Source organism: Phocoena sinus, chromosome 3, assembly GCF_008692025.1.
Source record: "Phocoena sinus isolate mPhoSin1 chromosome 3, mPhoSin1.pri, whole genome shotgun sequence".
Taxonomy (NCBI): Eukaryota; Metazoa; Chordata; class Mammalia; order Artiodactyla; family Phocoenidae; genus Phocoena; species Phocoena sinus.
In genome coordinates this window covers 117,879,265-117,893,809 of record NC_045765.1, presented here as the reverse complement: position 1 = coordinate 117,893,809, position 14,545 = coordinate 117,879,265, and the positions used below count along the sequence as shown (strand labels likewise).

General features: G+C 41.1%; 1 protein-coding gene across 2 annotated transcripts in view; it reads left to right on the top strand.

Annotated features, from left to right (window-relative positions):
* The first annotated feature begins 7,822 nt into the window (after positions 1-7,822).
* Positions 7,823-14,545, top strand: part of SLC30A5 (solute carrier family 30 member 5) — a 29,505-nt gene continuing 22,782 nt past the window's right edge. The window contains exon 1 of one of the 2 annotated variants that reach the window (XM_032627981.1): positions 7,823-8,336. In XM_032627981.1, the coding sequence (XP_032483872.1) occupies positions 8,251-8,336 (86 nt within the window). In that variant the 5' untranslated portion in view covers positions 7,823-8,250. The remainder of the gene's footprint in view (positions 8,337-14,545) is intronic. The other variant, XM_032627982.1, reaches the window with a different exon arrangement.

Here is a 14,545-nt window from a genome sequence, read left to right as displayed (position 1 = left end):
ACAGCTGGACAAGTCCCACCTTGAAGTGGGATCTGGGACACACACATCTGTGCCCACCACAGCATATTTTCTGTTTTAATTTGCATTTCTTTCACTATTAGTGAAGTTCTAAAAATGTATTAAAGTACAAATCTAACTGTGCTTTAATACATTTCCAATCTAATGTGCAACCCTGACTCCAAATAAGGAGCCACTGAAGGATGTGGCATCTTGAAGTGCCTTTAAACCCAGATGCAGTGGTACAGAACAGACAGTGATGAGGCTGGATAGGAAAGGAAGGATAGAACCAAATTAAGGAGAGAGGAGAGAGGTCGAAACTTTACATAGTCTGGGAACACGGGAGTCACTGAAGGTCCCTGAATAGGGGGATGGTGTGACAAGATGGCGATCTATCACAGTGATTCTACCAGAATATGTCAGCACAACAATCCAGCCCTACCTGACAACAGATGACCCTTCTCCAGCCAATCTTGCGGGAGTTTGACCTTTCTGAATTCTTCCCTGTCTAGTTTTCACTGGCCAACCACCCAGCCATCATGAATAAGTTAAGGTGAAAGACTGATGTGGGCGGCAACAAGTGGTGGTTCAGAGAATACAGAGAACAGTGTAGAAACTATACCTGAACATGATCCAGGCAAGGAACGCAAAGCTGGAATTAGAGTCAAAGGAATTTCCTTAATATCCTGTTTATAAATTTATTTTTTAATATCAGCAAAAGACAATTCCCTTAAGAGAAAAATTAGAAAGATCAAAAAACAATTTCCACACACTTGAAAATGAGGCAGAAAAGTCAAGAAATATGTCAACAGATGTTCAAACTCAATGGTGAAAAAATTTTTTTATTTTAATTAAAATAGCAGTGAGGGACTTCCCTGGTGGCACAGTGGATAAGACTCCATGCTCCCCATGCAGGGGGCCCGGGTTCCATCCCTGGTCAGGGAACTAGATCCTACATGCACGCCACAACTAAGAGCTCACATGTCACAACTAAGGAGCCCACGTGCTGCAACTAAGGAGCCTGCCTACCACAACTAAGACCCAGTGCAACTAAACAAATAAATATTTTTTAAATAAATTAATTAATTAAATAGCAATGATATACAATTTTTAACTCATAAAGTTGTCTGAAATCTCTGTCCTTTTATTTTATTTTTCTTTGGGGGTATGCAAAAATGCAGGCAGCATGAACCTCAAGTCTGCACCACTTTGCCTTGCCTCTTCCACCCCCAGATCCCATGGGGGTGAGGCATGGCAGCCTAGGTGGGTGCTAAGCATGCAGCTGAGGGTTTAGAAAACCCCAATCTTTTAAAGAAGTTGCTAGCAAACCTGCCCAACCTTTGTCCTAGAGGGAGGCATTATCTTTATTATCCTGCTCAGCAAACAAATCTTCCCTTGGTTCCAGAGGGAAGTATTATTTCTATCTTCCAAGGCTGTTTGCTATACAAACATCTTTGAAAACACAGTCTAGAGCAAAAGCCATCAATGCTTCTGCTCAGAAGACATGCAGAAACACAAGCGACACATAAAGAATTGTCTTCCAACAAGTTTCTTTTTTTAAGTTTGTTTTCCACAGTGTGTTGCTACCACTTAAATTTCTAATCAGTTTGAGAAGAAGGGTAACAACGTGTTTTCCTCCACTCTGGGATATAATTGGTAGTGGCACATAGTAGGCTTTCAGTGAATATTTCCTTTTTGATTACTGGGTATATGAATGGATGAATGGCAAGATAAATTCTTGAAAAACTTGGGGCGCAATTATAATGAAATTTCAAGATCCACTGCAAAATTCTGATCTGCCGGTTAAAAATGTCTATCAATTATTTCCCTCCATCTTCTCATTTGCATCCTCCTGACCGTCCTGTAGATAATTAGTGCTTTTCATTTTTAACTGCCCACATTTAATGTCTGCTAAAGAAATTACACACATTAGAGTCTCCAATGCTAAGAGCTCAAACCTTTAAAACTATTCAGCTCCCTTTATAGCTTTGCAGTTGTATTGTGAAGCCCAGTATCTCCCTGAGAATTCCAGGGTATACACACCTCCATTTTTCTTCCTACCTGGTCAGAATGGATAAGGAATTATTGAACATTGTCTCGTTTTCTTTTTCTACTTTCAAATAGAGGATAAGAATATGTTTGGCATCAAGTGAAGTCATCTGATGAGTTTGGGGTAGCTTTCTCCACTACGGTGCAACATTTTAAGAATTGATTTTCATGAGCATCATACTGCCCCTAGGTCTGAAAAAATATGCAATTACAAAATCTTTTAGCTGCTTATTACTACTGAAGGTTTGCTGCCATATCACCTGTACCATTCAGTGATTTAATTACAAACAGTAACCTCCACTCTGACTAGTTCAGGCAGGAATTTATTAAGGGGCATTGGGTACATCAGAGAATCTCTTAGAGGACCACAGAGCCAGGCTCTGGAGCTAGGCAGCCAAAAACAAGGTCCAACCACGCCATGAAGGCCACTCTGCCCAAAACACCACGGCCAGTGCCACTTATCACCAACGACCCCCAGAAACAGACCACAGAAGCTCTGCCACTGCTATTTCCAAAATACTAGATCCTTTTCCAGAGTAGAAAAATCAATGCCCCAACTTCCTGCTCCTCAGCTGAAGTCATGTCACACCTGGATATGTCTGACTAGTGAAACCCAGGTCACATGCCTCAGGCTGCATGCCCAGCTGCAAGGAAGTCTGGGAATGTGAGTTTTTTGGTTTCAACCTTGGGAAGGTAGAACGTATAATGTAGGAAATGATCAAAACATATGTAGTCTTGTAGTGGACATTATCATCAATAAGTCCTCTGCCCATATCCCCTTGACCCTTTTTGCATTTTTACACATGGCAGAAGCACTCCTAATAGTCAGCCAGCACTTTTATCTCTTTGTTGAAGAACTGCTCCCAAAATAGCCTTATACTATGGTCTGAATATTTGTGACTCCCTCAAAATTCACATGTTGAAATCCTAAACCCCAATGTGTTGGTATTAAGAGGCGGGCCTTAGGGAGATTATTAGGTCATGATTTTTTTGGATTAATACCCTTAAGAAAAAAGACCTCAGAGAGCTATTCACCCCTTCTACCATGTGAGGACACAGTGAAAAGGCACTGTCTAAAAACTAGGAAGTAAGCTCTCACCAGACACGAAATCTGCCAGCACTTGACCTTGGACTTCCCAGCCTCCAGAACTGTGAGAAATAAATATCTGTTGTTTATAAGCCACTGAGTTTACAGTATTTTTGTTGTAGCAGCCCAGATGAACTAAGACACCTTACCCCAGATCAGGACCCTCTGAGGTGGGACTTTCACAGAATCCAAGCTCCCCAGTGGGAGTGAACCTGATATCACATCCCTGCTCACCTGTCTTTCCTGTCCCACTTTCCCACACTCCTACCAGTTTGTCCTGGGAACACTTACTTTCACACAAATCCTCATCTCAGAGTTTGATTCTGGGAAGCCCAGCAATTACCTAGAATTGGACCTAGCTCATGGTAAGCACTCAACAAGTATTCATTAGAAGGAAGGAAGAAGGCACTAAGTTGCTACTCATGACAATTTCCACCGTATTCTCTGATCCAGATTCCTGGAGGTGGCTTACAAAACAGGCCCTCCCCATCGGGTTCTCTTACATCATTGGAACAGGCATCACCCACGCAATCAGGAAGAGAGGAGCAGAACAGCTGACACTGAAGTGCACTTTGCCCAGTTAGTGGGGAGTCTTGCTTTACAAATTATATAATTTTGGACAATTTACCTAACCATTTTTGGGAGCCAGATGTTTCACCCCAGGGAAGAGAGATACAAATATAGAAAGGGCAAAGTCTAGGATAAAACATCTAAGATTGGATTGTACTTGAAGGTATAAGTATGAACTTTTGGTTTCGGATAGAAGATAAATAGAAAGATATACCTATACACACACACACACACACACACACACACACACACACACACACACACCTAGCTGAGCATATATAATTCCAAACTCTGTCCACTGAGAAGTCAAAGAAGCAATGAGTACACCAGCAGCAATGTGATACCCAACACCTAGATCTTGGTTTTTGTTTTTGTTTTATTGAGGTATAGTTGATTTACAATGTTGTGTTAATTACTGCCGTACAGCAAAGTCACTTTGTTATACATGTATATATATATGCATTCTTTTTCATATTCTTTTCCATTATGGTTTATCACCGTAACAGTTTCCTGTGCTGTACAGTAGGACCTTGTTGTTTATCCATTCTATATATACCAGTTTGCATCTGCTAATCCTAAACTCCCAAACCATCCCTCTCCCTCCCCCCTCCCCCTTGGCAACTACCAGTCTATTCTCTATGTCTGTGATTCTGTTTCTATTTCATAGAGAAGTTCATTTGTATCATATTTTAGATTCCACATATAAGTGATATATGACATTGGTCATTCTCTTTCTGACTTACTTCACTTAGTATGATAATCTCTAGTTGCATCTATAGACCTTGGTTTCTAAATACCATTCTCCTCAAAAGGAACCAGAGCTCCTTGGAGAAGTGGCTAATTCCAGAGCTAAGGCAGGGAAAGTATATAATAAACCTGGAACATCTTATACCAGAAAGTATGGAAATTCTGAAAAAATGATAGGAATATGTCAAAATGGCACAGGAACCAGCCAAATGGTTCCCACTGGCTAAATTTGGGACAATTTTAGCATCAAAGGTGTGACAGCAGTTGATTATAATCTGTTTAATAAAATAGGAACCCATGAGCTCATACTAAGATAGATAGATAGATAGATAGATAGATAGATAGATAGATAAATGGTAGAGCGGGGGGGGACAGGAAACTTTTACCTGACAGTAGAGGGTCAACTAATAAATGTAGAAGAGATGATGGAAGGGATGATTAGCATTTGGAAAACTTCATAGTAATAATTGTTTTGATCAAGGAGCAAAAATGGATACTAATAAAAGTGAGTGAAAGTGTGATCAGAAACAGAATCTTGACATGGTCTCAAAGTATCTCCAGACAAAATACTTATTCATTAACATTACATTGAAAAATCTGGCAGATGTCTTCTTATCAAATGATAGAAGTTCACTTTACCAGTTAATGAGACCAGTCAGCATCATGTGCCTTCTGATGTGATGCACTGAGAGGAATATAGAATCACTTCTGTGTTATTCTTGCCAAAAATGCATACCTAAAATCCAATCATGAGAAAACATCAGACAAACACAAACTGACAGACATTCTGCAAAGTAATTGTCCCATTCACTTCAAAAACGTCAAGGTCATGAAAAAAGGAGAGACCAGGAACTGTTCCAGATAAAAGAAAACTAATGAGACATGACAATTAAATGCCACACATGATCTTGGATGAATCCTGGACCTATAAAAGACTGTATTAGGGGAAAAAAATGTAAGATATTTCTCAAGGACCATTTTAGCTCCCAAAGTCTCCATGAGGTTTACTGCGTCTTTTGTTGGACTGCACCATTTCTCAACTTCTCCTTCTGCCCAATTATGTTTCCTTTCTCTCCCTTTTACAGTTGTTAGTCCCAAAAGCACTCCTTGATAAATATCTTGCACATTAAACTCCATCTCAGAGTCTGCTTCCTAGAGAACTCAACCTGAAACAAAAAGAGTGAGTAGGATCTTAACAAGCAGAGGTTGAGGCGGTATGCATTCTACACATGAAAACTAGCCTGAGAAAAGTCTTGTATTGGAAGAGAAACAGCATAATTGAAGGGGGGAAAGGATGACTGGAATCCAGAGAGCAGAAGGCAGCTTGATATGAGATGAAGCTGAAAAGATAGGTTAGAGCAAGCCCATACAGGATGCTGTTGGCCATGTTAATGATTTGAGTTTGTTGTAAGAGTAATGGAAAGCTGCTGGAAGGCTGGAGAGTAGAGTGGGGGTGGGGCAGGCAGTGCATGATAAGATGGGCAACTGGAATAGATTACTGTTACTGTGGCAGAATGTGGAAAACAGATTTTAGAAAAGGGAAAGAGTGAACTTGGAAAGACTAGTAAGGAGGTTACTGTAGTTGTCTAAACAAAACATGATGGTCATCTAAACTAGACGGTAGAGATGAGGACGGAAAATTTTGGATTGATTCAAGAAATATTGAGAAGGTAAAAAATGACACAACTTGGTGATGGACTGGATATAGACCATAAGGAAGGGGAGGTGTTAAGGATGACACCTGCGTTTTGGTTTGCTAAACTGAATAAATGGTGTCATCCAATGAAGTAAGAAACATTAAAAGAGGATCAGGTTTAGTGGAAAGATCATGAGTTTTGGACATAAAGAACTTGAGCTTCCTCTGACAACCAAATGTGGGGTTCTGGAAACCAAGGAAAGAGAATGTTTCAAGAAGGAGGGAGAGATCAACTATGTTGAAAGCCATAGAGAGATAAGGTAATATGTAGCTCAAAAATATCCACGAGAGAGCTGCTTCAGAAGAATGATGAAAGTAGAAGCCAGGCTGGACTGGGTTGAGAAGTGAGTAGGAAGAAAGAAAACAGAGACACTTTTCCTTCCACTGCAAAAAATCAGGAAACATATTAGCCTAAAAGAAAAATGTCCTAATTCTAACCAAATCAAATATCAACTGAATTCAAGTTCCACTGGGGATAAAAATTAATCTCAATGTATACGTGTCATTTTACCTAGTTCTCTGAACTCCAAAGGAATGGAATTAGCTCTAGAAAAACACAATAGTTAGTTGTTACCAATGCCATTTGGGTTAGAAAATAGCAATTCTGCAAAGAAATTGCTACCAAAAAAAAATGCTACAAAAAAGTCACTTCAAGAAAGTGAAGCAAGAATGTCACTCTTTGTTAGGCTTTACCTGATCTACTCCACTCTAAGTCAATGATTATCACCTAATGCAGGCAAAAGATATGGACATTTCTGTACAAATTCAATAAGCAAACATCCTGAATTTAAAACCCCAACATACTGATGGCGTATTGTATCTTTGCTCTCTTCTTTGCCTCGAACAGGATAATACGTATCTTTAGCTTTTAAAGTTCATGCCTTCCTCTGTGCTCTACACATAGGATACATCTTTCCACAATGCTTTTCTCCCATATCCAAAACCTTATCCAAGTTCCAAGTCAGCTTCTATCAGTGAGTCTTTTCTGGTTATACCCACATCACACCTTATTTGGGAAACCTTAGCATTTGTGCCTTTGCCAACTACGTCTTGCTCTCAAATTGCTAAATATTTTCCACAATAGATTATGAAGTCCCAGCAGGCAGAGACTATGACTCCTCATTCTCTTATATGTTACCAAGAGTCTTTATGTACATTCGAATTAAGTGGAGTATTGTAAACTAATCATAATTTACACTGTCCAAAACTCCATTTTCATCTCCATATCCCAGTCCTCAAATTTACCTATAAATAATAATAGCTAACATTTATTACTATGTATCATTCACTGTTATAGACACTTTTCACATATTAACACATACAATCCTCCCAACAACCCTATGATATAGATATTACTATTCTTACTTTGCAGATAAGGAAACTGAGGTACAGAAAGGCCAAGTGACACAATTAGTAAGTGGCAGATTTGGGATTCAAACCAACACAGTTACAGGAACCCACCTTCTTAACTTTTTAGCAACAGAAAACTAACTCTAATAAAGCCTGGTCCTACCTGCCTAGGTTTACTGATGTGCAAGGATTAAGTAACACAGTTTAGGAGCCAGAATTTAAAAGAAATTCTATTCTATTTAATCGCAAGTTGTGCATTTTCTATGTCCCCTACCTGCGCTCCAGAAGAACCCGCTGTATTCATGACAGCCCATAGGTGGCGCTGCAGGGACAGGTATGTGCTCAGGCCTCGTCAGTGGGGGGAGCTGATACCGGGCGAGGATTCCATCCGTAGCCCAGCGGTAGGAAGAGCCTTAGGAAAGGGAGGGGACGGCGAGTGTTGTACTGTGCGCAGGCGCAGGGCCGGGCACTCCCCCGAGAGTGAGGGCTGCTGGGCCCGATGACGTGGCTGGCCCCGTCCGATGCGGTGAGCCTCCGGGAAACCCGGCAGCGCCGGAACTGTCCACGGCCTAGTCCCGACGCGCGTGTGCTTGTGAGTCGGAGCCGGGGACAGCGGCAGCAGCCCGGCCTACGGGGACCCGACGGGGCCGCTGGCATGGGGGAGTGACGCGCCTGCGCCCGGTGTTCCGCGGCAGCGGCGAGACATGAGGAGACCCCGCAGCGGGGGCAGCGGCGGCGGCTCCTGATCCCCAGGATGGAGGAGAAATACGGCGGGGACGTGCTAGCCGGCCCCGGCGGCGGCAGCGGCGGCCTCGGACCGGTGGACGTGCCCAGCGCTCGGTAAGGGACCTATCGGGCTCCCGCCTCCGGAGCCGCTCTCTCCCCACGCCTGCCCGACAGCTCCGGACACACGTTGCCCGGACCCTCCCGGGTGCGCGCGGGGCCCGGCGTCCCTCCAGTCCGGCTGACAGCCCGGAACGCCCTCCTCGGTTCCGTACTCCCTCCAGCGACAGCTTTCATTGGCTCCGCCATTCCCCGCTGCAGAATGAATGCTCTAAGATCCGGGAAGGTTCTGCTTGAGTTTCTGGTTTTCAGGGCAGACCGTTAACCTTAGAACTGCCAGCCAGTTCAAGTGAGAGGTTTTTCTGACCCATGAGAAGCATGTCTGTTAGCTCTTTCTCCCTGAAATAGTAGTTTGGTGATACTTAACCTTTCCGATGTCTGCCTGTGTAAGTTAAAGGAAGGGTCACCATCATCTCTTCAGGCGAAGAAACCAAAAGTACAAACAGATGAACTTTGATGTTCAGGTTAACCTCGCAAAACAAGAATCCACCCCGCCATCTAGTTTTTCTTTTCCTTTCTTCGCTTATTTTGTTTTATTATTAAGTAAGACGTGTGCTCATGGTCAAAAAATTCAAACAGTACAGAAATTCGTAGAATAAAAAGGAAACAGTCCCCATTACCCCCCTCCCCGCAGTGTTCCCACGAACCCCCAAGAGGTAAGTAATTACAGTGATCACTTTCCATTGTGTCCTTCTTGACCTGTCCTAATTTCTGAGGTAGTGTCGCAAGATGTGTAAAATATGGCCCAACAGTTTGGTTGGAACTGGTTTTCATTGCCTTTATATTTAATAAGATTAATGAGATTAGTTCAGTGTTTTTTGTTCTTGGTCTTTTGAGACATGGTTGTTTCGGTAAATTCTTCGGAACTGTAGAAATAGCATTTCTAACATAACTATTTTTGTGTGGAATGCTGGGACAGAAATTAAATCAACTGCGTTTTTTGTGTTTACAAGTTTAATTTTCTAGTCTATTTTGAGCAACTCATTTTGTAAAAAACAATGCCTATCAGGTATTATTTACTGAGACATGACAACTAAATGCAATAGGTGATTCTGGTATAGATTTAATAGTGAGGAAAATGCTGTAAAGGATAGTACTAGGTCAATTGACAAAACTGATATGTGGACCATAGATTAGATAAAAGTATATCCATGTTAAATTTCCTGTAGTTGATAACTCTACTGATTTCATAAAAGGATGTTCATGGGCTTAGGAATACAAGTAGTTAGGGGTAAAGGAGCATGATGTATGTAACTTACTCTTTAATAGTTCAGGAAAAAAAAGTTTGTATTTAGAGAGAGATAATAAGGCAAATAAGGTAGTATGTAACAATTAGAGAATCTAGGTAAAGAATGTACTATTCTTGCACCTTTTCTGTCACTTGAAATTATTTTTAAATAAGTAATACAAAATTTTTATTTACTCAAGAGCTCATTATCTTAGATGTGGTCAACAGTCCTGTAACGTCTTATTTTCATTATTTGCTTAGCAGAGCTGCCCTCCTATTGTAGTTCATTGCAGAATCAAATTCAAATCAGGACTGGTTGAATTTTGAATAGATTTCAGGTTGCAAGAGTTTTCCTTTATGTAGACTAAAACTCAAAGTATGGTTATAATATGCAGCAAAAGCTAATTAACAGACCCTTTAATTGTGGATATTTTTATTCCTGAATTCACAAATATGAATTGTTTTAAATGTTTCTATGTTGGGCTTCCCTGGTGGTGCAGTGGTTGAGAGTCCGCCTGCTGATGCAGGGGACACGGGTTCGTGCCCCAGTCCGGGAGGATCCCACATGCCGCGGAGCGGCTGGGCCTGTGAGCCATGGCCACTGAGCCTGCGTGTCCGGAGCCTGTGCTCCGCAACGGGAGAGGCCACAGCAGTGAGAGGCCCACATACTGCAAAAAAAAAAATGTTTCTATGTTGGCTTCAATAAGTCCTCTTTGCAGGAAAGGGCAGAGGGTGACAGCCAGCGTTTATTAAGTACTTCCTGTGTTCCAGGTACTTTGCGTGCAGCATCTCACTTAATCCTTACAACAGCACTACAGACTCATTAGTTGCATCCTTGTCTCAGATCAGGTAACTGGGACATAGAAAAGTAATTTTCCCAAGGTCACACACCTAGTAACTAATCTGGGAGTCAGTTACCTCAAACTTCATTTATAGCGCCTTCTACACAGTGGACACTTAAATATTTATTGAATGTATCAAGCTTGAATTACATACACTGAATTTGTTTTTTTAACTGGAGAACTGTGAGCTGCTACAGTGGGCAAATCCCAAGAAACAGGTTTGAACCCAAACTCAAATTTCAGTAATTTCAGATTTAAAGAACCAGAGATTTTTCTAACCCTTCACAGAAAATACCAGTGATACTTTTGATGAGACTTGTTAATGGCAGATAATGATATATAAGCCATCTCAGGTACTACGGGGGAGTGGATTGGATCCCGCTAAGTTGCCCAAAGAGTCAGTGAGTGGCTCAGGGGCCACTGCCCCGATTTAAGAGCCTCCCTTCCTCACACCCCAGCTTTCCCCCTTAGTATGTTTTCCTCCACAACATGAACTAGGATTGTGTACTTATTAGTATATGGTTATTTGGCCTTAGCTAGTGTTTTGTCTTTAGCCCAACAGGAAGACTTCATTAATTGACACTTTAAAAATCAAAGTATTCACCTTTTAGCTAAATGTTAAAATAATTTTCCTAATTAATAATGATAAAAGATCTTCACTATATATTACATGAAAAGTCACATAACAATTTCAAAATATATGTACAATGGTGAATACGTGAGTGTATCTAAAATAAGTGCTTGTCCATACGTGCAGATGCAAAGGAAAAGGGAAGGATGTCCCCAGTTGGTCACCTATGAGGAGGAAATTGGGAATGGTTTTCTTTAAAACTTTGATAACAACCAACTACTCAGGAATTACTTTTGTAATCTGTTTTTTAGAACTTAAAAGGGAAATAAAGTATCAGAAATTTCATAATAATAATATTGTCAAGAAATATTATACTTAATGTTCCATATGACTGAATCTTGCCATTAAAGTGCCAAATTTTTAAGTTTTGTTAATACTTTTTTTTTTTTTTGCGGTACGCGGGCCTCTCACTGTTGTGGCTTCTCCCGTTGCGGAGCACAGGCTCCGGACGCGCAGGCTCAGCGGCCATGGCTCACAGGCCCAGACACTCTGCGGCATGTGGGATCTTCCCGCACCGGGGCACGAACCCGTGTCCCCTGCATCGGCAGGCGGACTCTCAACCACTGCGCCACCAGGGAAGCCCAAGTTTTGTTAATACTTTAAACAAAAATTATTTAGAAATAATTTTATATATTGCCCCATCTTTTTTAAACAAGTATATTAAATATAGTTTACCTTTTTCTTGATGACTTCTGATCATTATGAGCGTAATCTGGTGAACCGAGCTTTTCTTCAAAGGTCCGTCCCAGTACTAGCGTTCTTCGTATGCTGCTCTCCGTACTTTGAAATTCCCCCTCCCTTTCCTTGCTTCGTAATTCTATTTAGTCTTTTTCTTTTTTTTAACTTGAAGTATAGTTGGTTTACAATGTTGTGTTAGTTTCAGGTGTACAGCAAAGTGATTCAGTTATATGTATATATATTCTTTTCAGATTCTTTTCCATTATAGATTATTATAAGACATTGAATACAGTTCCCTGTGCTATACAGTAGGTCCCTGTTGGTTATCTATTTTGTATATAGTAGCATGTATCTATTAATCCCAAACTCCTAATTTATCCCTCCCACCCCCCTTTCCCCTTTGGTAACCATAAGTTTGTTTTCTATGTCTGTGAGTCTGTTTCTGCTTTGTAAATAAGTTCATTTGTATCTTTTTTTATATTCCATGTATAAGTGATATCATATGGTATTTGTCTTTGTCTGACTTACTTCACTTAGTACGATAATCTCTAGGTCCATCCATGTTGCTGCATCATCTTGCAAAGGTGATCTGTTGGGGAGAGATTTTTTATGGCTCAGTAATATTCCATTGTGTGTGTGTGTGTGTGTGTGTGTGTGTGTGTGTGTGTGTGTGTACCACATCGTCTTTATCCATTCATCTGTCAATGGACACAGCTTGCTTCCTTGTCTTGGCTATTGTAAATAGTGCTGCTGTGGACATTGGGGTGCACATATCTTTTCAATTAGAGTTTTCATCTTTTCTGGATATATACCCAGGAGTGGGATTGCTGGATCATATGGCAACTTTGTTTGATTTTTACATTTTAATTTATTTATTTACTTGGCCACACCATGTGGACTGCAGGATCTTAGTTCCCTGACTAGGGATCGAACCTGGTCCCCCAGCAGTGAAAGCCTGGAATCTTAACCAATGGACCACCAGGGAATTCCCCAGCAACTCTAGTTTTTTTAAGGAACCTCCCTACTGTTCTCTGTAGTGGCTGCACCAATTTACATCCCCACCATACCCTCTCCAGCATTTATTATTTGTAGACTTTTTTTTTTTTTTTTTGCGGTACGCGGGCCTCTCACTGTTGTGGCCTCTCCCACTGCGGAGCGCAGGCTCCGGACGCTCAGGCTCAGCGGCCATGGCTCACGGGCCTAGCCGCTCTGCGGCATGTGAGAACTTCCCAGACCAGGGCACAAACCCGTGTCCCCTGCATTAGCAGGCGGACTCTCAACCACTGCACCACCAGGGAAGCCCTATTTGTAGACTTTTTGATGATGGCCATTCTGACTGGTGTGAGGTGATACCTCATGTAGTTTTGATTTGCATTTCTCTGATAATTAGCAATAACACGTGCCTCTTGGCCATCTGTATGTCTTCTTTGGAGAAATGTCTATTTAGGTCTTCTGCCCGTTTTTTGATTGGGTTGTTTGTTTTTTCTACTTAGTCTTTAATACACACTTAGACATCTCAGACTCTGAAGATGACTTTTGCTTCCCTAGTTACAGTTAGTTACTTCCACATCTATTCCTTTAGATCTCTGCTACTAACTTGGGTCACATAAATACTTGTTTCTTGCCTGTCTTCCTTAGACCTCAAACTTCTTGAGGGCAGGGCCTCTGTTACACATTTAGTTTCTTGGATAACACCTAGAAATGCATTTCGTTGTGAGCAACCAAACTAAGAGAGCTTTAATCACATACGGATATATTCTTCTCACATAAAAGAAACCAGAGGTTGCTGGTATTTGTTCAGCCCCTCAGCAGTACCATCTGGGACCAGATTCTTGGTCTTTGCTCTCTGCCATCCCAAGTGTGGCTCTCATATTCAGGCTTATTATAAAATGGATGACATTTTCTAGAGAATGTTAACATGTTGATAATATTTTTAAGATAAATTTTAGATAAAAGTCCTCCTTTGAAGTCAGAAAGAATGCAGAACTAGTTCCACCTGCCTCAGGCCCTTTTATCAGGAAGAGGGAAGGCCGTAGTACCTGAAACCACCCTGACAGACAGGTCTCATTAGCCCCAGATGACATCTGGCACATAGTAAGTGAGCAGGGAATATTTGAAGAATGGCTTAGTAGCCCCATGAGGGTATACAAGGCTCTTTGCTGACCTCAAGAATCCCCAGATTGCTGTGATTTTTAATGTACCTTTGTCAGTTTTTCCTGGTCTTTGTTTTCTCCCTCCCTGTCTTGTTGACAGTGTTGTTTTTTGTGTCCTTGCTTCTATCCTGCTGCTTAATTTTATACCTAGTTAAGAACTTAAGGAGTGAAGCACTTGAGGTTTTGAGCTTTCCTCTCTCTACTTGATGTGTGTCTTTCATTCTGAATCCATAACTGGGTTGATGACAGTTTAAATTGCTAGGAGCTTGACTGCCAGCTCTGTACTGTACTACTGCACTATCTACATTATTGTGCTAGATAGTACTGTATCACACAAGTGTAATTGTAGAACTCGCATTCTTTCATTTAGTAAACATTTGCTGAGCACTTATTATATGCAAGTCCCTGGGTTAAGAACTGAATAAACAAAAGATTTCTAGCTCAAGAGTAGTGTTTTTATTTGCTAATTATAAATTGCTACCATGACTGGAGTATTTAATTAACATTAATGTAGTTAATTTACTTAAGTTTATCTGACCTTTTTCTCTAGCTTAAATGGGCCAAAATCGGCATTAATCTTAGGTTTTAATATGCATTTTGTTTTTCATATGTAAAGATTATTTTACCCTATATGTGGGCCACTGTGAATGTATAATTGGGAACAGTTTAGAAGA